The sequence below is a fragment of the Tenrec ecaudatus genome, chromosome 14 (genome assembly GCF_050624435.1).
Source record: "Tenrec ecaudatus isolate mTenEca1 chromosome 14, mTenEca1.hap1, whole genome shotgun sequence".
NCBI lineage: Eukaryota > Metazoa > Chordata > Mammalia > Afrosoricida > Tenrecidae > Tenrec > Tenrec ecaudatus.
Window position 1 is genome coordinate 49856669 of NC_134543.1, and position 18841 is coordinate 49875509.

An 18841-nucleotide genomic window follows, 5' to 3' on the forward strand; every position below is an offset into this window, starting at 1 on the left:
ATATGTACTTTAAGCACAGCCAAGAAACTGCCGGATTCGCCTACATTTAGTTAGGGATCATCTATGTATATTTTGCCTTATTCTATGACTAGCCATGCTTAAGAAATAAAGAAAAATATTCAAAATGAATTCTGCGTATTTTCTAAACTGAACAATTGAACTTGTTTCAGAATTTGAGTTCAAGGGCCGTTCCACTCCTGGTAGATGTGCAGGTGTTCCCAAGAAATGTATAGCAGTGCCTAAAACACGGCAGAAACTGTCATCGTCATCTAGCAGGGCAAGAATGAATGCCTTTACTTCATTTCATACTAAGCAGATGGCACTGGCCAGTAGGCAACAGTCACTGTGATATGGGTATTGCTGGAATACCAACGAAAGCCTGAGCCTCAAGAACATGAACTATCTTTGCGATGATGGGAGGAAATGGCTTCCCTGCCAATCTTAAACATTTAACCATCTGGGTTCAGTGTAAGCTTTATTTCTGAAAACAAAGGCATTTTGCCTTTGCCGACTTTAAAACTTAAAAAGCGACTTGGTGCAACTGGAGCAGTGTTTGGGTTAAAAGCCTCTCTAGAATCACCAGCAGTGGGACGCTGGATGAGATGAGGAGCTGGTCAGGGAGGGGTATGGCTAACAGGAGCCCTTGGCCCTTCACCAAGTTCAGGGAGCTGGGCTCCGGGCGGGCAGAGAGTTATTTTCAGGCATGCCCAGTAGTAGGCAGTCATAAACTACTGGCTCTGGGATGTGGGAGAGAAGGGGAGATACTTGATTTAGACTACTAAAATCCTTGAGACTCCGTGGTGTACTGTTTAAGGCATTCCTTGGTGCTGCAAACAACTGTTTAGCAGCAAAAAATCTCGTGATTTGAGACCCCCCCCCCCTCGGCGGCACAGGGAGGAGCCAGGTGCTGTAGTGGATTACACACTGGGTTCTTTGAAAATAACCAGCTGCTGCCCGGGAAGAAGAGCAGACTTTCACTCCAGAAAACATTACGCGATCGTTAGGACAAGAGGGTTGCTATGAGTCAATCGACAGGGTGGCGGGAGGTGTTTATTTTTGGCCTGGAAACATTAGGTATCTAACCTGACAGTCACTGGAACCAGCTCTACGGCAACAGGTCCCCGATTCTTCGTAAATTTCATGATGACCCCTAAATGTGCTCTTTCTGTCTGAGACATTCAAATCCTAAACTGACACAATCCCTGATCCGCTTTACTTGCCCCCCACCCCACCCTGAAAGAAACGGAGGGAATTGCTAACCATCTACCAAGTCTAAATTTGGGGAGCTGGCCCAAGAAGTAGGGGATGGGTGTTGGCCATCTGATGAATTGAAATTCACTCTTCTGTATGGTGCAGCTCTGATTTCCTCATTCAGCATTGATTACCTGTGATTCCTGTTAAACTATTTACTTAATAGTCTTCAGGACATTAAGCAGGTGCTGTAATCATCTCCATTTAACCGACGAGGAAACAGGCACAGACGTTATGGGATTTGCCCCACGTCACGGAGTTGGTAGGTAAGCTGAAATTCACCCAGCTTTGCGGTCGTTAGAGTCACACGTAAAGGCATCTGCAGCGACTTCGGAAAATCCCCTTCTTCGGTGCCGAGGCCGTTTTCCCAGAATCCCTGCAGCTGTTGTCCTTAGGCTCCGACTCAGGGTTGCTATGTTTTGCACAACTTGGAGGCGTTACCTCGTCGTGGCCTCGGAATGATGCAGGAGATGATGCCATGTCTGGCACACTCGCCCCTCTAGCCCAATTCGCCCTGCTGGGGGCCCGCAGCCGCTCCGCCCGGCCCCCGCCTTCCCCGCCCCCGCCGGTGGGTGGGAGGTCCGGGAGGCGGGGCGAGGGGCGGGGCAGAAGCCCCCGCGGGTCAGGACCCCGGCGCGCTGGCCCGCCAGGCCCCGCCCCGGCCCCGCCCCCTCACCCAGGATGCACCTGGTTGAAAACAAAGTCCCACGTGACTGGATGTGCTCTCGGGCCATCATGGCGTCTCCCAGTGGGAAGGGAGCCCGGGCGCCGGAGGCTCCCAGCTACGGCTACCGGCAGCTCGCCCGAGACTTCGAGGACTCGGTGGACGACGCGGAGGGGCTATACGTGGCCGTCGAGCGCTGTCCGCTGTGCAACACCACCCGCCGCCGGCTGACCTGCGCCAAGTGCGTCCAGAACGGCGACTTCGTCTACTTCGACGGCCGCGACCGGGAGAGGTACGGCGGCCGCCGCGGCCCCATTGTTTCTCGCTCGGGGGCTCCTCTGGCCGGGAGACCCGAGGCTGGAGCCGGAGGCACCTGTTCGGCCCCCGGATGCCGAGCGGGGAGGGGGGGGGTGGCTGCTTGCGCTGGCACTCTGCTTCCAGAGGAAGGGGCGCGGGCGGGTGGAGGAAGGTCGCGGCTTCGCCCATTGCCTCCCTGGAGGAGTCTACTCACCCCTCGGTACTTCTCGATGGTCCCGAAAAGGGAGTAGTCCTCCCAGTTGTTGTCATGAGCGGATGGCGACCAGATCTTTGCAGCTCCCTCATTCTAAAGCTTGATTTAACCTATGCCTCCGAAGGCACTCTTAGTCCTTCTAGAGGAGAGACCAGAACTAATCAGTTACGAGGGATTCCGGTCTGGCGCTTTTGTCACAGGTGTACGTGATTATCTGACAGGCTGACTAACGTGTGATGAAGTATGATCAGCCTTTTTTAACCCCCTTCGCCCTCTTGGATGTTTAGAGTCGTGTTTTGATTTCAAAGCTCAGACCGGGTACAACAGCGTAGTTCTCACTCGCTGCCATCGAGTTTGTCTTGTAGTGACGCCCCTATGCGTTTCCAAGGCTGTTACTGTGTACGGGAGTAGAAAGCCAAGGCCAGCCTTTCTCCCGCGGAACTGCAGGTGGTTTCGAACGTCCGACCATGTGGATCTCAGCCCAACGCGTAACCATTACATCACCCGGGCAAGATCTTAGCATGGAATTTAGAAACGTATTTTGAAACCCAAAGAAACATACAAACCCCTGGTATAGAGATTTGAAAGCAGTGTGGCTAGCTGCAGGGCCTCCCAACTTTTCTTTCAAGAATTCACAAGTTAATGATAGTAGGATCATATTTTTGTTTCCGCAAAAGTTCAAAGCACCTCTAGTATTCATTCATGAGCAACAACCCAGTGAGTTAGTATCCCCGGTTTACTACGAAGGAAACTGCACAGTCAGCCCCTTGCCCAAGATCAAACAGTAAGTGGGGCTACCAGAAACAATCTAGGCTTTCTGGATTCATATACCAAGGCGCGTAACCACTACACTATACAGTCTCGGTATTTGGGGATGTTTTCAGTTCTTTGTATTACTGTGATCATGGATAGGATTCATTCTTCCTTTCTCTTTTGAGATTTGTCTGATGCAATATTTTTAGTTCATTTCAGTATGACATAGAAGTGCCTAAGGAGAATTTAGCAAGGATTCCGGTCTGGCTCCTCTGCCTCTGCTAGGTTCTTTCCCACAATTTAAATTCCATCTCAGTGCCCAATTTAAGATTTCCAACCCAGACCTTTCAAAATGCAGAAAACACAAACCTACCTAACTCAATCCTAAATTTATAATGGATATCTCCAGTTTAACTTGGCTAAAAAAAGCAAAACTACTACCATCGAGTCGATGGCAACTCTGTAGGACAGGGTAGAATTGTCCCACAGAGCAGCTCAATCTACAGGAGCAGAAAGCCTCATCTTACTCTCGAAGTGGCTGGTGGTTTCGAACTGCTGACCTTGGAGTTAACAAGCCAACGGGTAACCACTGTGCCACCAGGGCTCCTTTAACTTGGCAAAAAGAACTATTCTTTTCCTCACAGATCTCTTCATGCCAAACCCCACCTCAGGGTAGAGCACCTCCTGTGGGTGTCTGAGATGGTAAATCTTGGGAGTAAAAAGCCTCATCTTTCTCCAGCAGAGCTGATAGTTTCCAACCATTGACCTTGAGGTTATCAGCCCAAGGAGTTGCTCATGACTCCACCTACTAACTGGCTACCTCTTCCTTTGCCTCAGGTCGAAAAACCCCTCCTGGTCACTCACCCTAGAGTGCTCTTTGTTAAAAACAATTCTATCAGCTCCTCCAAAACTCATATTCCAAACTTGACTCTTGACCCGCCACTGCTAGCTTCCATCCCAGGATTATTGTCTCTGAGCTCTCAGTTTTCACCTCTGTGCATTTTTTTAGTGTACTGGTCACTCCTCCATTCTTCAGTTCTCAACTCCCCTGGGGTTTCTCTTTAGCTAAAGTCCTATAGTCTTCCAACTCAGACTATTCCCGTGCTTATTTTTCTTAATCTGTCCAGGCCTTGGTGCCTATTTGCATTTATCTAGAGTGCGGTGGCCCAAGAACCTTTGCAATTTATTAGGACTGCCCGGAACTCAGTTTCCTGTGAAATCCTCAGGGTTATCTCCTTTGTTTCTATTAGGCCTCTGTTCACACTTTAGATTCTTTGACCATTCAATTAAAATAATAACTTCCTTAAATCTGTTTTATTGCACATCAAAGCACTTATCACCATATTAATGTGTTTAATTGGCACCACCCTCCCAAGATCTAAACTCTATGAAGGCAAGACTTAGTATTTGTTTTATACTCTGCTATACCTTCACATAATAGAAGCTCAGTGAAAATTTATTGAAGGATTTAATCCATCCAACCTTTCTACCCTTAGTATTTTCCTGGACTATTTCAATATCACTCATCATGACCCACTTCTTACTAAAGCCACAAACCAAGGAATTAGCCTGGACTTTCCCCACCCCCCACCGCCACCACTGCTCCCCACCCTTATTCTCCCTATTTAAGTCATTGGCAAACCTTATTTGATCTGACCCCCAAATATTTCTTGAGTCTGCCCACTTTTAGTCCAAATTGTCATCATCTGGTAACTACATGGTCAGGCATTCAAACTAGATGAGCTGTCTGCTCACCTGGTTCACAGCCTCAGACCTTCTACTTCAGGTTGCTGTGAGTCAGTATACACTTGATGGCAATGGGTTTGTTTGCTTTTGATGATTAGACAGTTTAACTCTGAATCCAAATCTTTAATGTCCCACTCAGCAAAACAAAAGCAAGCATGTACCTGGAGGGCCCTGCCTTAGGGAAAGAGTCTTTTTTTTTTCAAGCTCACTTCCTTTTTATTTATTTATTTATTTTTTAAACAATTTATTAGGGGCTCATACAACTCCTTTTTTTTGGGGGGGCTCATACAACTCTTATCACAGTTCATACATATACATACATCAATTGTATAAAGCACATCTGTACAGTCTTTGCCCTAATCATTTTTTTCTCCTCTTTTCTTTTTTTACATTTTATTAGGGACTCATACAACTCTTATCACAATCCATACATATACATACATCAATTGTATAAAGCACATCCATACATTTCCTGTCCCAATCATTCTCAAAGCATTTGCTCTCCACTTAAGCCCCTTGCATCAGGTCCTCTTTTTTTCCCCTCCCTCCCCGCTCCCCCCTCCCTCATGTGCCCTTGGTAATCCATACATCGTTATTTTGTCATATCTTGCCCTATCCGGAGTCTCCTTTCCCCCCCTTCTCTGCCGTCCCTCTCCCAGGGAAGAGGTCACATGTGGATCCTTGTAATCAGTTCCCCCTTTCCAACCCACCCACCCTCCACTCTCCCAGCATCGCCCCTCACACCCCTGGTCCTGAAGGTATCATCCACCCTGGATTCCCTGTTTCTCCAGCCCTCATATGTACCAGTGTATAGCCTCTGCCCTATCCAGCCCTGCAAGGTAGAATTCGGATCATGGTAGTTGGGGGGAGGAAGCATCCAGGATCTGGGGGAAAGCTGTGTTCTTCATCGGTACTACCTCGCACCCTAATTAACCCATCTCCTCTCCTGAACCCCTCTATGAGGGGATCTCCATTGGCCGACACTTGGGCCTTGGGTCTCCACTCTGCACTTCCCCCTTCATTTAGGGAGTCTTATCATTATCCCGGGCCATGGCGTTAACTCCCATCCTTGTACGTAGTTTCACCCAAATGTGTGTGTAGTGGGATGGATGGATTCTACTGCTAAGCAATATCACTGTTTTCAACCAGAATTGCTGGTGATACTCTCATTGTGTTTTTCCAAATTTATAAAAGGTGTTCACATTTATATCATTTGACCGTTCTCAGAATCCCATTAGCTATTTGCATGTTGAAGAATGAAGAAACCCAGAGTAGTTGAGGCTTCTTACCCCACAGAAACTTCTTTGTTACTGACACAGAAAGAAGTACGGTGACAAAGAAAACCTTACTCACCTGAAGCACCTAAGGTCTCCCTGAGTCCAAATGGAACAGGGATGTGTCAGTTCTAATTACATTCAGCTCCAGGTCTGAATAGTATGTGTGCATTGTGTGTGTGTGTGAGGGAAGGAGTCCTGTTGGCACAATGAATAAGCGAAGATCGGCAGTCCAGACCCACCCAGGGCTCCGTAGGAGAAAGACCAGGCAATTTGCTTCCATCAGGGTTATAGTCTTAAGAAAATTCTTTGGGACATTTCCCCCCCCACACACACACACTCACTCTGTCTTTGGGACATTGAAGACCAGTATTAGAAAAGAGAAACAGCCCAGCCAGTGACCCCTGCCCTGCATACTGTCACCTTGTGAAGCCGTCCACAGCTTCGGGCTCCTGCTGTTTCCTGGTTTGTCAGATTCTACTACTAATCGCCAAACCAAAAAACCGTTGAGTCAGTACTGACTCACAGCGCCCCCCCCCCCCCCCCCCCGGCCCCCGGGGATTTCCAAGAGTATTACTATTGTGGGAGTAGAAAGTCCAGTCTTCTCCGTGGAGCTGCTGGGGGATCCAACTGCCAACTATGTGGCTCGAAGTCCAACTACACTGCCAGGGCTGCTCCTGGTAATTGCAGTGCCCACGACATCCACACCAGATGCATGCAAAGCTTGGCAGAGTCCAAAAGCTGTTACGATCTCTAAAGACTTAAATTCATGACAAAGAAAATGTCGCCATAAAAATCATGTGGCATCTGCCATTTTCTGTTGAGAAGAGAGGGTCTGCAAAGGGGCCTGCACAGCAAATGTGCAAAGCGGCTGCACGAAGACTGGGAGCAGTGGTTCTCTCGCTTCCTGAAGTTTCCAGAAAGCAGCATGATGCATTTGGAAGCAGGCCTGTGGGAAAGGTGTTCTGTGAGATTGCAATGAGAGCTCTGCTAGGGAGGGTTGATCTGGTTTCTTCCAGCAGAGCCGCAGAGCCAGGTGCAAGTCTCCAGCCCTGCTGTGGTCCTTTAAGGTAATTTTCAGATGACTGGGTAGTTGTCTTAAAAGAGAAGTTTCCTCTGAGTCATCAAAGTCTATTTGAGGCAGGTCCTTGTGAGCAGCTCTGGCACTGACCAGCTCAAGTAAACAGCTTCATCCCAGAAGCCCAGGAGGTTACTTCTGTGGGCGCTTTAGTAGGAATGCAGTAATTGTCAGTGACTATCTCTTCCTCTGAAACTTAAAATAATTTTTTTGGATATTTTTCTTTGAATAAGATAGAGTTGAATTTAAGTATTTGAATTTTTGTGTGGATGAAAACCAGATATTAAAAGAGCATTTTTTTTTTGCTCCTTAAAAATCACCGCAGTCTTTGACATCAAGATTTTAAAAGATTGGTCCAAATTCTATAGAAATGCAGAGTCTCTCACAACCTCCCCAGGGAGGTACTTCTGTTAGAGATGGAGTGTAGTTTTCAGTTATTTTTTAAAGTTACTCCAGGGTGGAAAAAGGGATTATATAACTCTTCCTTTCACTTAGGATTTGGGGGATAAGAAATGGAGTTTTCTATCTATGCATAAATTTATCCTCATATTCCTTTATTTGGTGTCTTTGTGGAGCATTCTCACTGGTGGGCTTGAACTGCGGACCTTTGGGTTATCAACCCAATACCTAATCTATTGCATTACCAGTGCTCCTTATTTTAATGTAGAGTTAGCAGTAAATTGGGATTAACTAACTGCACACTTTTCATACATACAGAAGTGGCAAATGTGAACTAAATGTCAGACCTCAGACATGTAGAGGAATGCCTTTCGGGTGTGGGGGGGGATAGAAAAGTCAAGCATAACAAATAGGGGAGGTTTTAGAACACAGCTGAATTAATTTAAGGGAATACTCTTTTAGGGGAAAAAGCAAGTAACAAATATGGAGGAATTTCACAAATAATAAAAATGCATGTTCAGATTGGGAAATATAGGAAATGGTATGGTATCATGGGGTGTGTGCTGCAAGGCGACAGGCAGATTTCTGCCCCAAAAGGACACACAAACTAGATTATTAAACAAAAATTTAGTAAATGTAAACTTGGAAAGTTCTGTAGAAGTGTGACGTAAGTAGCCAGAAAGTAAATTGAGGGAAGATAGTTGTGAGAGATATTAAAGAAGAATAGCTCATTTCCCTAATACTCCTAAATGGAGCAAAATAACCCAGCACAAAAATGGACAAAGGGCACGGCAGGTAAATAACAAAAATAAGTGGCCAGGAAAATACAAAAGTTACTATACATTTCTAATAGTGAGGGGAAGTAAAACAGTACTTGTAATAAATAATAGGGGCGTTTGGAAGTCATAGCAATGCCCTGCGGTCCGGGTGTTCTAAATTACTTGATGTCTGTCTGTTCGGTGACATGCGGTGTGCCTGTTACAGACAGTGGGCTGCATCTAAATGTTGTCATGGATGAAGATACTTTATGTGACAAACCCAATTTGCCAAATAGGGTGTAGAAAACTTTTGCTTTTGAAGATGAGGTTTTGTCTCCCTGATTCTGGTTAAATGTGCTAATGAACAGTATGGACCACCTCCCTACCTCTTGGGAATCGTACTGCAGGGGCCCGTTTCAGGGTGAGCTCTTGTCTTTGCACGAGGGGCGGCTTGGGGAATGCAGAGAAAGGCTGAGCGCGGTGCGGTTGAAATGCTGCCTCTGACACATTCCTTGACATCATCTGCTGTTTAGCGTCTTTCTTTTTTGTTTGTTTTGTTGTTGTTTAGCTTCTTTCACACCACCTATTTTTAATTTCCTTCTTGAAGAATAACTTGTCTGTGTGCTTGACTCAGTATTTCACAGGGCCTCGATAGCTTCTGTTTCAGATTCCTGCTGTATTGTTGGGGTTTGGGGTTTGGCTTTTTGAAAGCAGATCCCAACCTGCTCAATCAGCTAGATTAAACCTGGACAGAGTTGTCTCTCATCGCGATTTGTTTCAGTGTAAACTCATTTTTATAACAAATAACAAAGAGGGGGGCTTTTATAGCCTGTATAAAAGCAAAATCTTCCCCTGCACGTCGGCCCTTTGATGAGTCTCATATGTTTGCCGTTTCCTTCTTGTGATCTGAGCACACATCAACACACTGCCACTGTTAGTGGAAGTAGACACCACATTAATTTCTCATTTTCATATAATGAGATGGAAGCTGCAATTCACAACACCAAGGAGATGAAACCAACATAAGTGCAGATCAGTGGAAGAAGGGATAAAGAAACGGGTACCTACACACACTTAAGTGTTGCTAAAAGACAGTGTACCTCTTGTCAGGGACAGTCCTGGAGAACATTATGCTGAGCAAGATTAGTCACTAACAGAATATTATGGGTGGCGGGGGACTTAAAAAAAAAAACTAAAACCAACAGATGCTCATTTGATTTTTTTAATGTGAGGGTTAGTGTATTTGGAGTTCATTCCAGCAGGTCAGCCTGTTAATCAAACTTTCTATTTAGAGATTCTGAAAGATTATATAATAGTGTGTAACTAAAATGGCCTGATTTGTGGCAGACAAGGGACTGGTTTTGCCACCAAGACAAGGCACTTGCTCATGCAGCCATCTCAGTGTGACTGCCAGTTTTTGGCAAAAAGAGCATGTCTCTCTTGCCCTGTGCACCTGGTACACCTGACCTTGTTCCATGAGACTTTTTTGTTTCCGTGAATGAAGAGGGACATGGAAGATGGTGATTTGACAGTGCAGAAGAGATGAAGGAAAAAAAGATGCAGGTCAGCCATCCAAACAGTTTAAAAAAAGGTTTCCAAGAATGCAATCGCAGATTTCACAAATGTGTTCAGTGTGATGGAGAGGACTTTGAAGATGATAAGGTTGTTTTGTAAAAAAATAAAATAAATAAATAAATGTAAACACATAGCTTGGAGTGGGGGGTGAGGATTCTGGTTTCTTTTGGGTACCCCCTTGTATATGAGACCACTGTTATAAGGGAGAGAGAAAGACAAAAAACCCAAGATAATAGCTCTCACACCAAAGGGAGCAGGCTTTGTAGACTGCCAAGGATAAGGAAGGAGGAAGGTAAAGCAATAGATTAGAGTCAGCGGTTCTCAACATGTGGGTCGCGACCCCTTTGGGGAGTTTGAACCGCCCTTTCACAGGGGTCGCCTGATCCATAACATTAGCAAAATTATAGTTATAAAGTTGCAACAAAAATAATATTATGGTTGGGGGTCACCACCACATGAGGAACTGTATTAAAGGGTCACGGCACTAGGAAGGTTGAGAACCGCTGCATTAGACTGTTGACAGATGTTAACTTGGGTGGAAGATAGTCCAGAAGAGGAAGAAGGAAAGCCGAGAGTCGGTGAAGGGTAAACCAGTGGGGAGTTTGATTAGTAGTTTAAACTGTTGAATACAGAGTTGATGATCTGAAATGTAGACTCCCACCTAACTTAAATTTTACGAAGTTACTATTAAGCGGTAGATGCACACAGCTATTATGTGATGGGTTCAAGAATACTTGCGTGCTGGTTGCTGGGCTGTCTCGACCATTTCAGGCAGCTGTCATCTGGCTGGACTCTGCGACACCAGCCAGGAGATGGAGGTGCTTCTTTATCCACGCTGGCCAGCACGGCGGCCACCAGCTAAGGGGAAGGTTGAAATGGGCTTATGTGCCCGTGGAGCTGAGTGTTTAACCGAATTTAAATTTTAAGTAGTCCCGTTTTATAAGTATGTAATTGTCATATCCGATATATGTAGCCTTGCATGCATAACGATGCTAATGTCATTTTTGGCCTAAGACCCTCTTAAAGTACTTTGTCCCCCGCCTGCATTTACTCCTCCCCCCCCCCAAGTGGATTCTGACTCCTAGCCACCTTGTATCAGGTTTCATTCCCTCCCCCCCCCAAGGAGCGGTTCGTGGGTTTGAACTGCTTACCTTGTGGTTAACAGTTCAACCCTTACCTGACAGTGCTATCAGGGCTCCTTAAGCACTGTGCACTTTCCGTGACTAACCCTTAGCCGGTAAGGTCATGATAGATAACTTTATCCCTAGCTTTTCAGGATGTTTCAAACATAAGGTTATACCAACCAAATCTACTCACTACTTAGTAGATTTCAAATCATAGCAACCCTACAGGACAGAGTAGAATTGCCCCTTTGTGTTTCCAAAACTTTACATCTCTACAGGAGCACATTGCCTCATCTAAGGTGTTGCTGATGAATTCGAACTTCTGACCTTGCAGTGGCATGCCCATGGACAACCTACTATATCACCATAGGGTTGTATAAATGTATGCCTTAGGAAGACTCTTGCTTGGATTCTTTTAAGGAAAGTGTTTGTAGGGCTGTTGCGATTCTGTGAAATCATTTAGGCTAGGACATTAGGAGATTCTGGTTACTATATGAGTGTGTCTTGGTCGGGAATGCGCTCTGGTGGCATAATAGTTTATGTGCTGGGCTGCCAGCCGCTCCACAGGAGAAAGGCAGCGCTTTCTGCCCCTGTAAAGATTTACTGCCTGGGAAACCTGAGCAGGACGTTTCCATCCTGTCCTACTGGGTCACTGTGAGTGAGCGTTGACTCACTGGCAGTGAGTATTATCCATGCCCCTGTCACTCCCACCAAATGATTGGGAGGAACTATGCAAATAGGGCGTGTGCAACTCTAATAGAGGGGATTGGTCCCTTTTAGCTGCCACTCCCCTGGTTATAAGGATGAGCCATCTCAGAAGCAGGAACAGAGAACTCCTGGGCCATCAAGGAAGAAGAGCGATTGGAGGAGCAAGTTTGAGATCCCTCCCTGCTTGCAGTCGTAGTGGAGGCAGGAGAGGCTGTGGCACACTAAGTGAGACCAGAGGCTGAGGCAAGGAGAGCAGCTTTTGGACCAGCGCAGTGGTTCTCAGCCTTCCTAATGCCACGACCCTGTAATACAGTTCCTCATGTTGTGACCCTGTATGTGGGTGTATCTGCATGTGGACAGACGCGCCTGGAGACAGACAGAGGAGTAGTGTCTCGGTTGGTTCCTAAGACCATCAGAAATACGTGTTTTCTGATGGTCTTAGGCGACCCCTGTGAAAGGTTCATTCAACCCTCAAAGGAGTCGTGACACGCAGGTTGAGAACTGCTGATTTAATAAGCTTGTGAGGCAGAGCAGTGGGCAGGCTTCCTGGCCCATGGAGACTCCAGGCCAGAGAGACTTAGCTGCTGGCTGGGGAGAGGCACTGTTGTGGACCAGTGACTATCCTTACTGTTACTGGTCCTGACTTGTAACTGATTTACTTCCCTAATATACCCCATAGCTGAGTTTTGTCTGCCCATAACAATGAATTATCGAGCCCGGCAGAACAGTAGAGTGTTGCATTGGGAGCAACAGTAGGTGTCAGGTAGGGTGAAGAAGGATGCGGGGTGGAGGCATGTCTGACCTCCACCATGTAGCACTTGGCCTTGGATTTGGTGTGGAGTTAGATTTTCCTTCCTGTGTAGTTAGAGGAGGTCAGATGTGGCCTCCACAAGCCTTACATAATAGGTTAGAGACTAGGTTCTATCATATGCTAGTTTCATATGTGTGGATTTATAAAATTTTTGTGGTATTTATTTTTTAAGAATTTGGTAGCATAGTAGATACTTTTAAGATAAACAGCTCTGGCTGTTTTCACATGGCTGTGTTCACAAGAAGAGTGGTTGGAGTTTTTCGTTTTTCTTGATGTACCTAATCATTCCCCCCTTGACATCTTCAGGCGTAAACCCCGGCTTTCAGCTCCTAATTGCCTTGCTATTCACAGTCTCCTTTCTATTTGTCAGTTGGGCAAACACATTGCCATTCATATTTCTTCCAACCTAAATCTCTGCTAAATTTCATCATCTCTTAGATTGTCTACCTATGTGTATACACAGCTGTCAGCAGTCACCTCCTCTGTGCGTGGTCTGAGTGGTGGCTCGGAGGAAGGCCCCGGCTTCTTGTTTCCCTCGGGGTTTGCGTCTTCCCTTATTCACTCATGTCTCATTGCACAAATGGCGCTTGTGATGAAGGAGGAGACTTGCTTGCTAGAAGTATGAAATGGAAAGAGCCCAGCTGGTGTGGGGTTTAGAGAAAGATTTTCCCTTGAGGAAGTTACATTTGAGTTTGGTTGATGAGCATATGCAGGAATTTAACTAGGTAAAGTCTGCAGAGGGTTTATGCTGGGCTGTGGACAGAGGATAAATGAGGCTGAATTCTGGGACTGGGAGAAGGACTGGGTGCTGGGATTTAAGGATAGTGGTTTCCGTTCGTGGCACTGAGAAGAGGGTAAGCCCAGGAGACGAGTGGGAGTAGCGTGGATAAATAAGGAGAAGGCTATTTATTTCTTTGAGGCATGCAATGCATCAAGCCGCTGCTGACCACAGCGGACCTCTTGAGGGTTTCCGAAAGTAACTGTTGACAGGAGCGGAAAGCCCAGCCTTCTCCCGAGGAGCTGCTGGTGAGCTCGAGTTGCTGCCCATACGGATCGCAGTCCAATGCATAACCACTGTGCCACTAGGGCTCCTACGGAGAACTAGATGGGGAAGATAGGAAAGACGAGTAAAGGAAGACAAACTACAGGAAGCGTGTATGGAAACTTTCAGTAGCTTATGATTTTTGTTAGGTTCAACCGAGTTGTTTCTGACCCATACAACACTGCGCACTGCCAGCCCTACCCCGTGCTCACAGTTGTTAGGGTGGGGCTTCTTGTTAGGACAACTAGGCCAGTCCATGCGATGGAGCGGCGCTCTCTGATGACCCTCTGCTCTACCAAGCATGGTGTCCTTCCCAGGGACTGGTGCCTCCTGATGGCGTGTCCAAAGCACTTGAGATGAGGAGCATGCTGGCTCTACTGCTTCCATCCAGCACAGATTTGCTTGTTCTTCTGCTAGTACGTGGCGTATTTAATAGTTTCCCTATCATCACAATTTGTCCAAAATTGAAAATATAGTGACCTGGGTCACATGCACTTTAGTCTTCCACGTGCCAACTTTCCTTTTTCAGCAAAAATCATTTGCAGGTTTTCCCAAAGCAATATGTCTCTTAACTCTAGGATAACCGATAGGCATTGATTGTAGGTGCAAACAAAACGGAAATTCTTTTTAATTTCAATCCTTTCTCAGTTTATCTTTTATTGCATGTTGAGGTATAATCCATACTGAAGACTGTAGCTTTTCTATTCTTTGTTATTAAGTGTTTAATGCTTAGCATATCTGTAGAGTAGGAAATGATATCCACGCCTCTTTTACAGATGATGAAAACTGAGGCTTTACTGTCCAATAATTCAGCTTTGATAAGTTTCAGGACCTAAATGTGTCAACTCCAAAATTTGTATAGCTACATCATAAGTGCTTATGCACATAACACTATGTTTATGCATTTTATTTTGTTAAATTAATATATATCATCTTCCATAGTTCAGTCACGTCAAGCAGAATTGTACAATTGCCACCACAGTTTGAAAACATTCTTTTTCTACATGGACCCTATATACAATTTTGAGAGGCATGGACAACCCAAAGCCCCGTTGTGGTACTCTCTACCACGTACTGTTTGGCATTGCTCTTTTGTCTTGAGCACAGTGTGCGGGCATTGTTAGTGTCAATTTAGAATCGATTTTATGATGTTAGTCACCTGCTGGTGGAGCACAATTCAAAACAAGAAGAAACAGCTGCAAGCATCCATTAGTGATTGGGCCTGGAATGTGTGAAGGATGAACCTTGGAAATCTGGAAGTTGTCAGATGAAATGGAACACAACAAGATAGATATCCTTGGCATCAGAGAGCAGAAAGGGATTGGCATTGGCCATTTTGAATTGGAAAATCATGTAGTTTACTATAAAGAGAAATGGTATTGCATTCATTGTCATATAGAATGTTTCACGATCTACCTAGAACTACACTGCTGCCTGTGATAGGATAATAGGTATATCCCTACAAGAAAGTTCTGTGTTTATATAATTGTTATTCAAATTTAAGATCCAACCACAAAAACTGAAGATGAGGGGCCGGCCCTAATCCCAACTATGTAGACAGCTGCCTCTCCCCCCAGAAGAATTTATTTCAAGAGGACAGCACTGAAGTTACAGCTCAGGGAGAGGGACATGTCTGATCAGAGCACACGGGAGCAAATGAAGGGGGAGGAGGAGAGAGTGGAACTCATTCTGGCCCACCAAGCCTTGATGATGATATTCCTGCTCAGAGCACCAATCCACAGAGAAGACCATATGACCGGCCCCACTATGAGACATGACATTCATCCCTCACTGACCTATAGGGGACAACACTGGAGACACAGTGTGGGAATTGCGCCTGATCTGATCCCACCACAGCAAGACAAAACACTTAGGGCGTGCAACAGAACAGAGCAACGAAGTCCCCAGGGAATACCAAAAATAGACTGGGGCCAGAGCTTGATTGAGGCCCCATCAGACTTGACTGGAAAACACTCCGAAGGCCAACAAACTTGAACTAACTACAAGCTTTTCTTTTTTGGTGCTAGTTTTGTGTGTGTGTTTTTTGTTACTGGCTTTTTGTTGTTTTGTTTTCTTCTGTTGCTTGGTTTTGCTCTGTGTTGTTTTTGTGCATATTAGTATCTGCACAGGTCTGTCTAAATAAGATAGGCTGGGTGAACAATCTGGAGGAGAAAACAATGGAACCGACAGTTCTTGGGGGACATGGGAGAGGGGGAGGTGGGGGAAAGATAGTGGTGTTAACAAACCCAGGGACAAGGGAATAAGTGATCCAAATGGTGGTGAGAGTGTAGGAGGTCTGATCGGGCGTGATGAAGGGCAGTGTAACTGAGAGGAATTACTGTAACCCAAATGAAGGCTAAGCATGATAGTGGGACAAGAGGAAAGTCAAAGGAAATAGAGGAAGGAGCTAGGGGGCAAAGGGCATTTATAGAGGTCTAAATACAGGCATGTACATATGTAAATAAATTTTTTATCTATGAGGTGGGGGAATAGATTTGTATGCACTTAAAAGGTTTAGTGTTAAGGTAGCAGATGTACCTTGTCCCTCTACTCAAGTACTCCCTCAATGCAAGAATACTTTGTTCTGTTAAATTGGCATTCCATGATGCTCACTTTTCTGGCACGATTGCTGAAGACAAAGTGGGTGCACAAGCAAATGTGAAGAAAGCTGATGGTGCCCGGCTATCAAAAGATAATAGGGTCTGGGGTCTTAAAGACTTGAAGGTAAACAAGTGGTTATCTAGCTGAGAAGCAATAAAGCCCACATGTAAGAAGCACTCCAATCTGTGTGCTCACGAAATGTCAAAGGGATAAGGTATCAGGCATCAAAGAACAAAAAAATCATCATTGTGAATGAGGGGGAATGCGGAGTGGGGACCTGTAGGCAACTGGACATCCCCTTACAGAAGGGCTGCTGGAAGGAGACGAGCCAGTCAGGGTGCAGTGTAGCAACAATAAAACATACAACAACTTTCCTCTAGTTCCTTAATGCTTCTTCCTCCCCCCCCCCCACTATCATGTACACATAGGAACTGGAAACAGGGAATCCAGGATGGATGATCCCTTCAGGACCAGTGGTGAAAGTGGCAATACCAGGAGGGTGGAGGGAGAGTGGGGTAGAGAGGAAGAATCAATTAAGGATCTACATATAACCTCCTCCCTGGGGGACAGACAACAGAAAAGTGGGTGAAGGGAGATGTCGGACAGGGCAAGATATGACAAAGTAATAATTTATAAATTACCCATGGTTCGTGAGGGAGGGCGTAGGAGGGAGGGAAGGAGAAAAATGAGCTGATGCCAGGGTCTTAAGTGGAGAGCAAATGTTTTGAGAATGATGAGGGTAACGAATGTACAAATTGCTTTATACAATTGATGCATGTATGGATTATTATAAGAGTTGTATGAGCCCCCAATAAAATGATTTTAAAAATGAAGAGCTGGCCAACGTCAGAAATTTATCAAACATACATATTCAATATATACCATGATGATTACTGATTTGGAATATGAAAGTTGAAAATAGGAAAGATCAGTAGTTGGAAAGTACAGAAGATAACTTTTTTTTTTAAATATGGAACGCTTCACGAATTTGTGTGTCATCCTTGCGCAGGGGCCATGCTAATCTTTTCTGTATCGTTCCAATTTTAGTATATGTGCTGCCGAAGCGAGCACCAGAAGATTAAAATAATTACAGTTGTACATCAATAGGAAGCTGCCAGGCATTCAGACTGGATTCAGAATACGATGTGGCACAAAGGCTATCAATGACGATGTTAGGTGGATCTTGAGTGAAAAGCAGTAATTACCTGAGAGTTGTTTACTTGTGTGTTTTTGAGTATGAAAAGGAAATCACTGTGTTTATCATTACAAACCATGGATAACATGGAGAAGAATGGGGACTCCAGATGGCCCGGTGGTGAAAAGCAGGGGTTACTTAGATAACTAAGAAAGGTATGCTTAGCCCAAGCCTCATATACTTGTGCACGTTGGACATCGAATAAGGAAGATTGAAGAACTGTTGCATTTGAATTATGATGTTGGTGGAGAATGTTGACAGGACCATGGATTTCCAAAAGGAACAAACCAGATCTGTCTCAGAAGTACAGCCAGAATGATCAGCAGAGGCAAAGATGTCAAGGTTTTATCTCACGGAGGAGGGGAGGAAGAGGGAATTGATCAGGAGTGTGGGAGGGAAGGAAAAAAGGAGCTGATACCCTGGGATCAAGTACAAAGAAAATGTTTTGAAAATGAGGATGGCAACAAATGTACAAATGTGCTGGATACAATTGATGTATGGATTGTTATAAGAGCTCCCAATAAAATCTTTAAAAAATTTTTTTATCTCACATACTTTGGACATGTTACCAGAAGAGATCAGTCCTTGGAGCAAGATATAATGCTTGGTAATATAGATGGGCAGCAAACAAAAAAGGCTGGGGGGGCGGGGGGAAGGCCCTCACCAATGGACTGACCCAGTGGCACGCACCCTGGGTTCAAGGAGAAGACCAGTTGTGAGGGTGGCGCAGGACTGGGCGCGTCTCTGTTACTCACAGGGGCACTAGGACTAACACAGGAACAACATCTTAGAGGGAACCGTAGGACTTGATGTCAGCAAGTCAGCAGTTTAAACCCACCATTAAATCTACCCTAGAAGTACGTGGCAGTGTTTGGCGGTGAAGATTGCCTAGTGACCCAGTTGGGGCAGTGTTACTCTGTCTGATAGGGTCACTGTGAGTTAGAATCAACATGTTAGAATGGGCTTGTTTTTTACGTCTGTATTAAAAAGAAACAAAGGTTTACATTTGATCATCTATTTTTGCATTTCAAACTACAGAAGGAACAAACTAAACCCAAAATACGGAGTCCAAAAGCTTGCCACCATCAAGTCAGTTCTGGCTGAGAGGGGCCCTGTAGGACAGAGGAAGACTGCCTCTGTACATTTCCAAAGCTGTAGATCTTTAAGGGAGTAGAAAGCCTCCTACTTGATGGTCTTGAACTGCTGACCCTGAAGTTTGTAGCCCAGAGCATGACACACTACACTACCCAAAAAAAGAAACACTGGAAAGAGAAAATGATAATGGTGAGAAAGATCCCCGGGGCATCACAAAGGGTTGTGTTCAGCCACTAACAGAAACGTCTCATAGCGC

At 45.3% G+C, this 18841-nt stretch overlaps 1 protein-coding gene and 1 non-coding gene across 2 annotated transcripts in view; one reads left to right on the forward strand and one right to left on the reverse strand.

Annotated features, from left to right (window-relative positions):
* Positions 1-1976: 1976 nt before the first annotated feature.
* Positions 1977-18841, forward strand: part of ATG14 (autophagy related 14) — a 36774-nt gene continuing 19909 nt past the window's right edge. Inside the window, exon 1 of the mRNA XM_075530988.1 lies at positions 1977-2207. Within this exon, the coding sequence (XP_075387103.1) occupies positions 1987-2207 (221 nt within the window). The 5' untranslated portion in view covers positions 1977-1986. The remainder of the gene's footprint in view (positions 2208-18841) is intronic.
* LOC142426989 (U6 spliceosomal RNA) lies at positions 17260-17366 on the reverse strand. Its single transcript, XR_012779838.1, has one exon. It is a non-coding gene; the product is annotated as a U6 spliceosomal RNA (small nuclear RNA).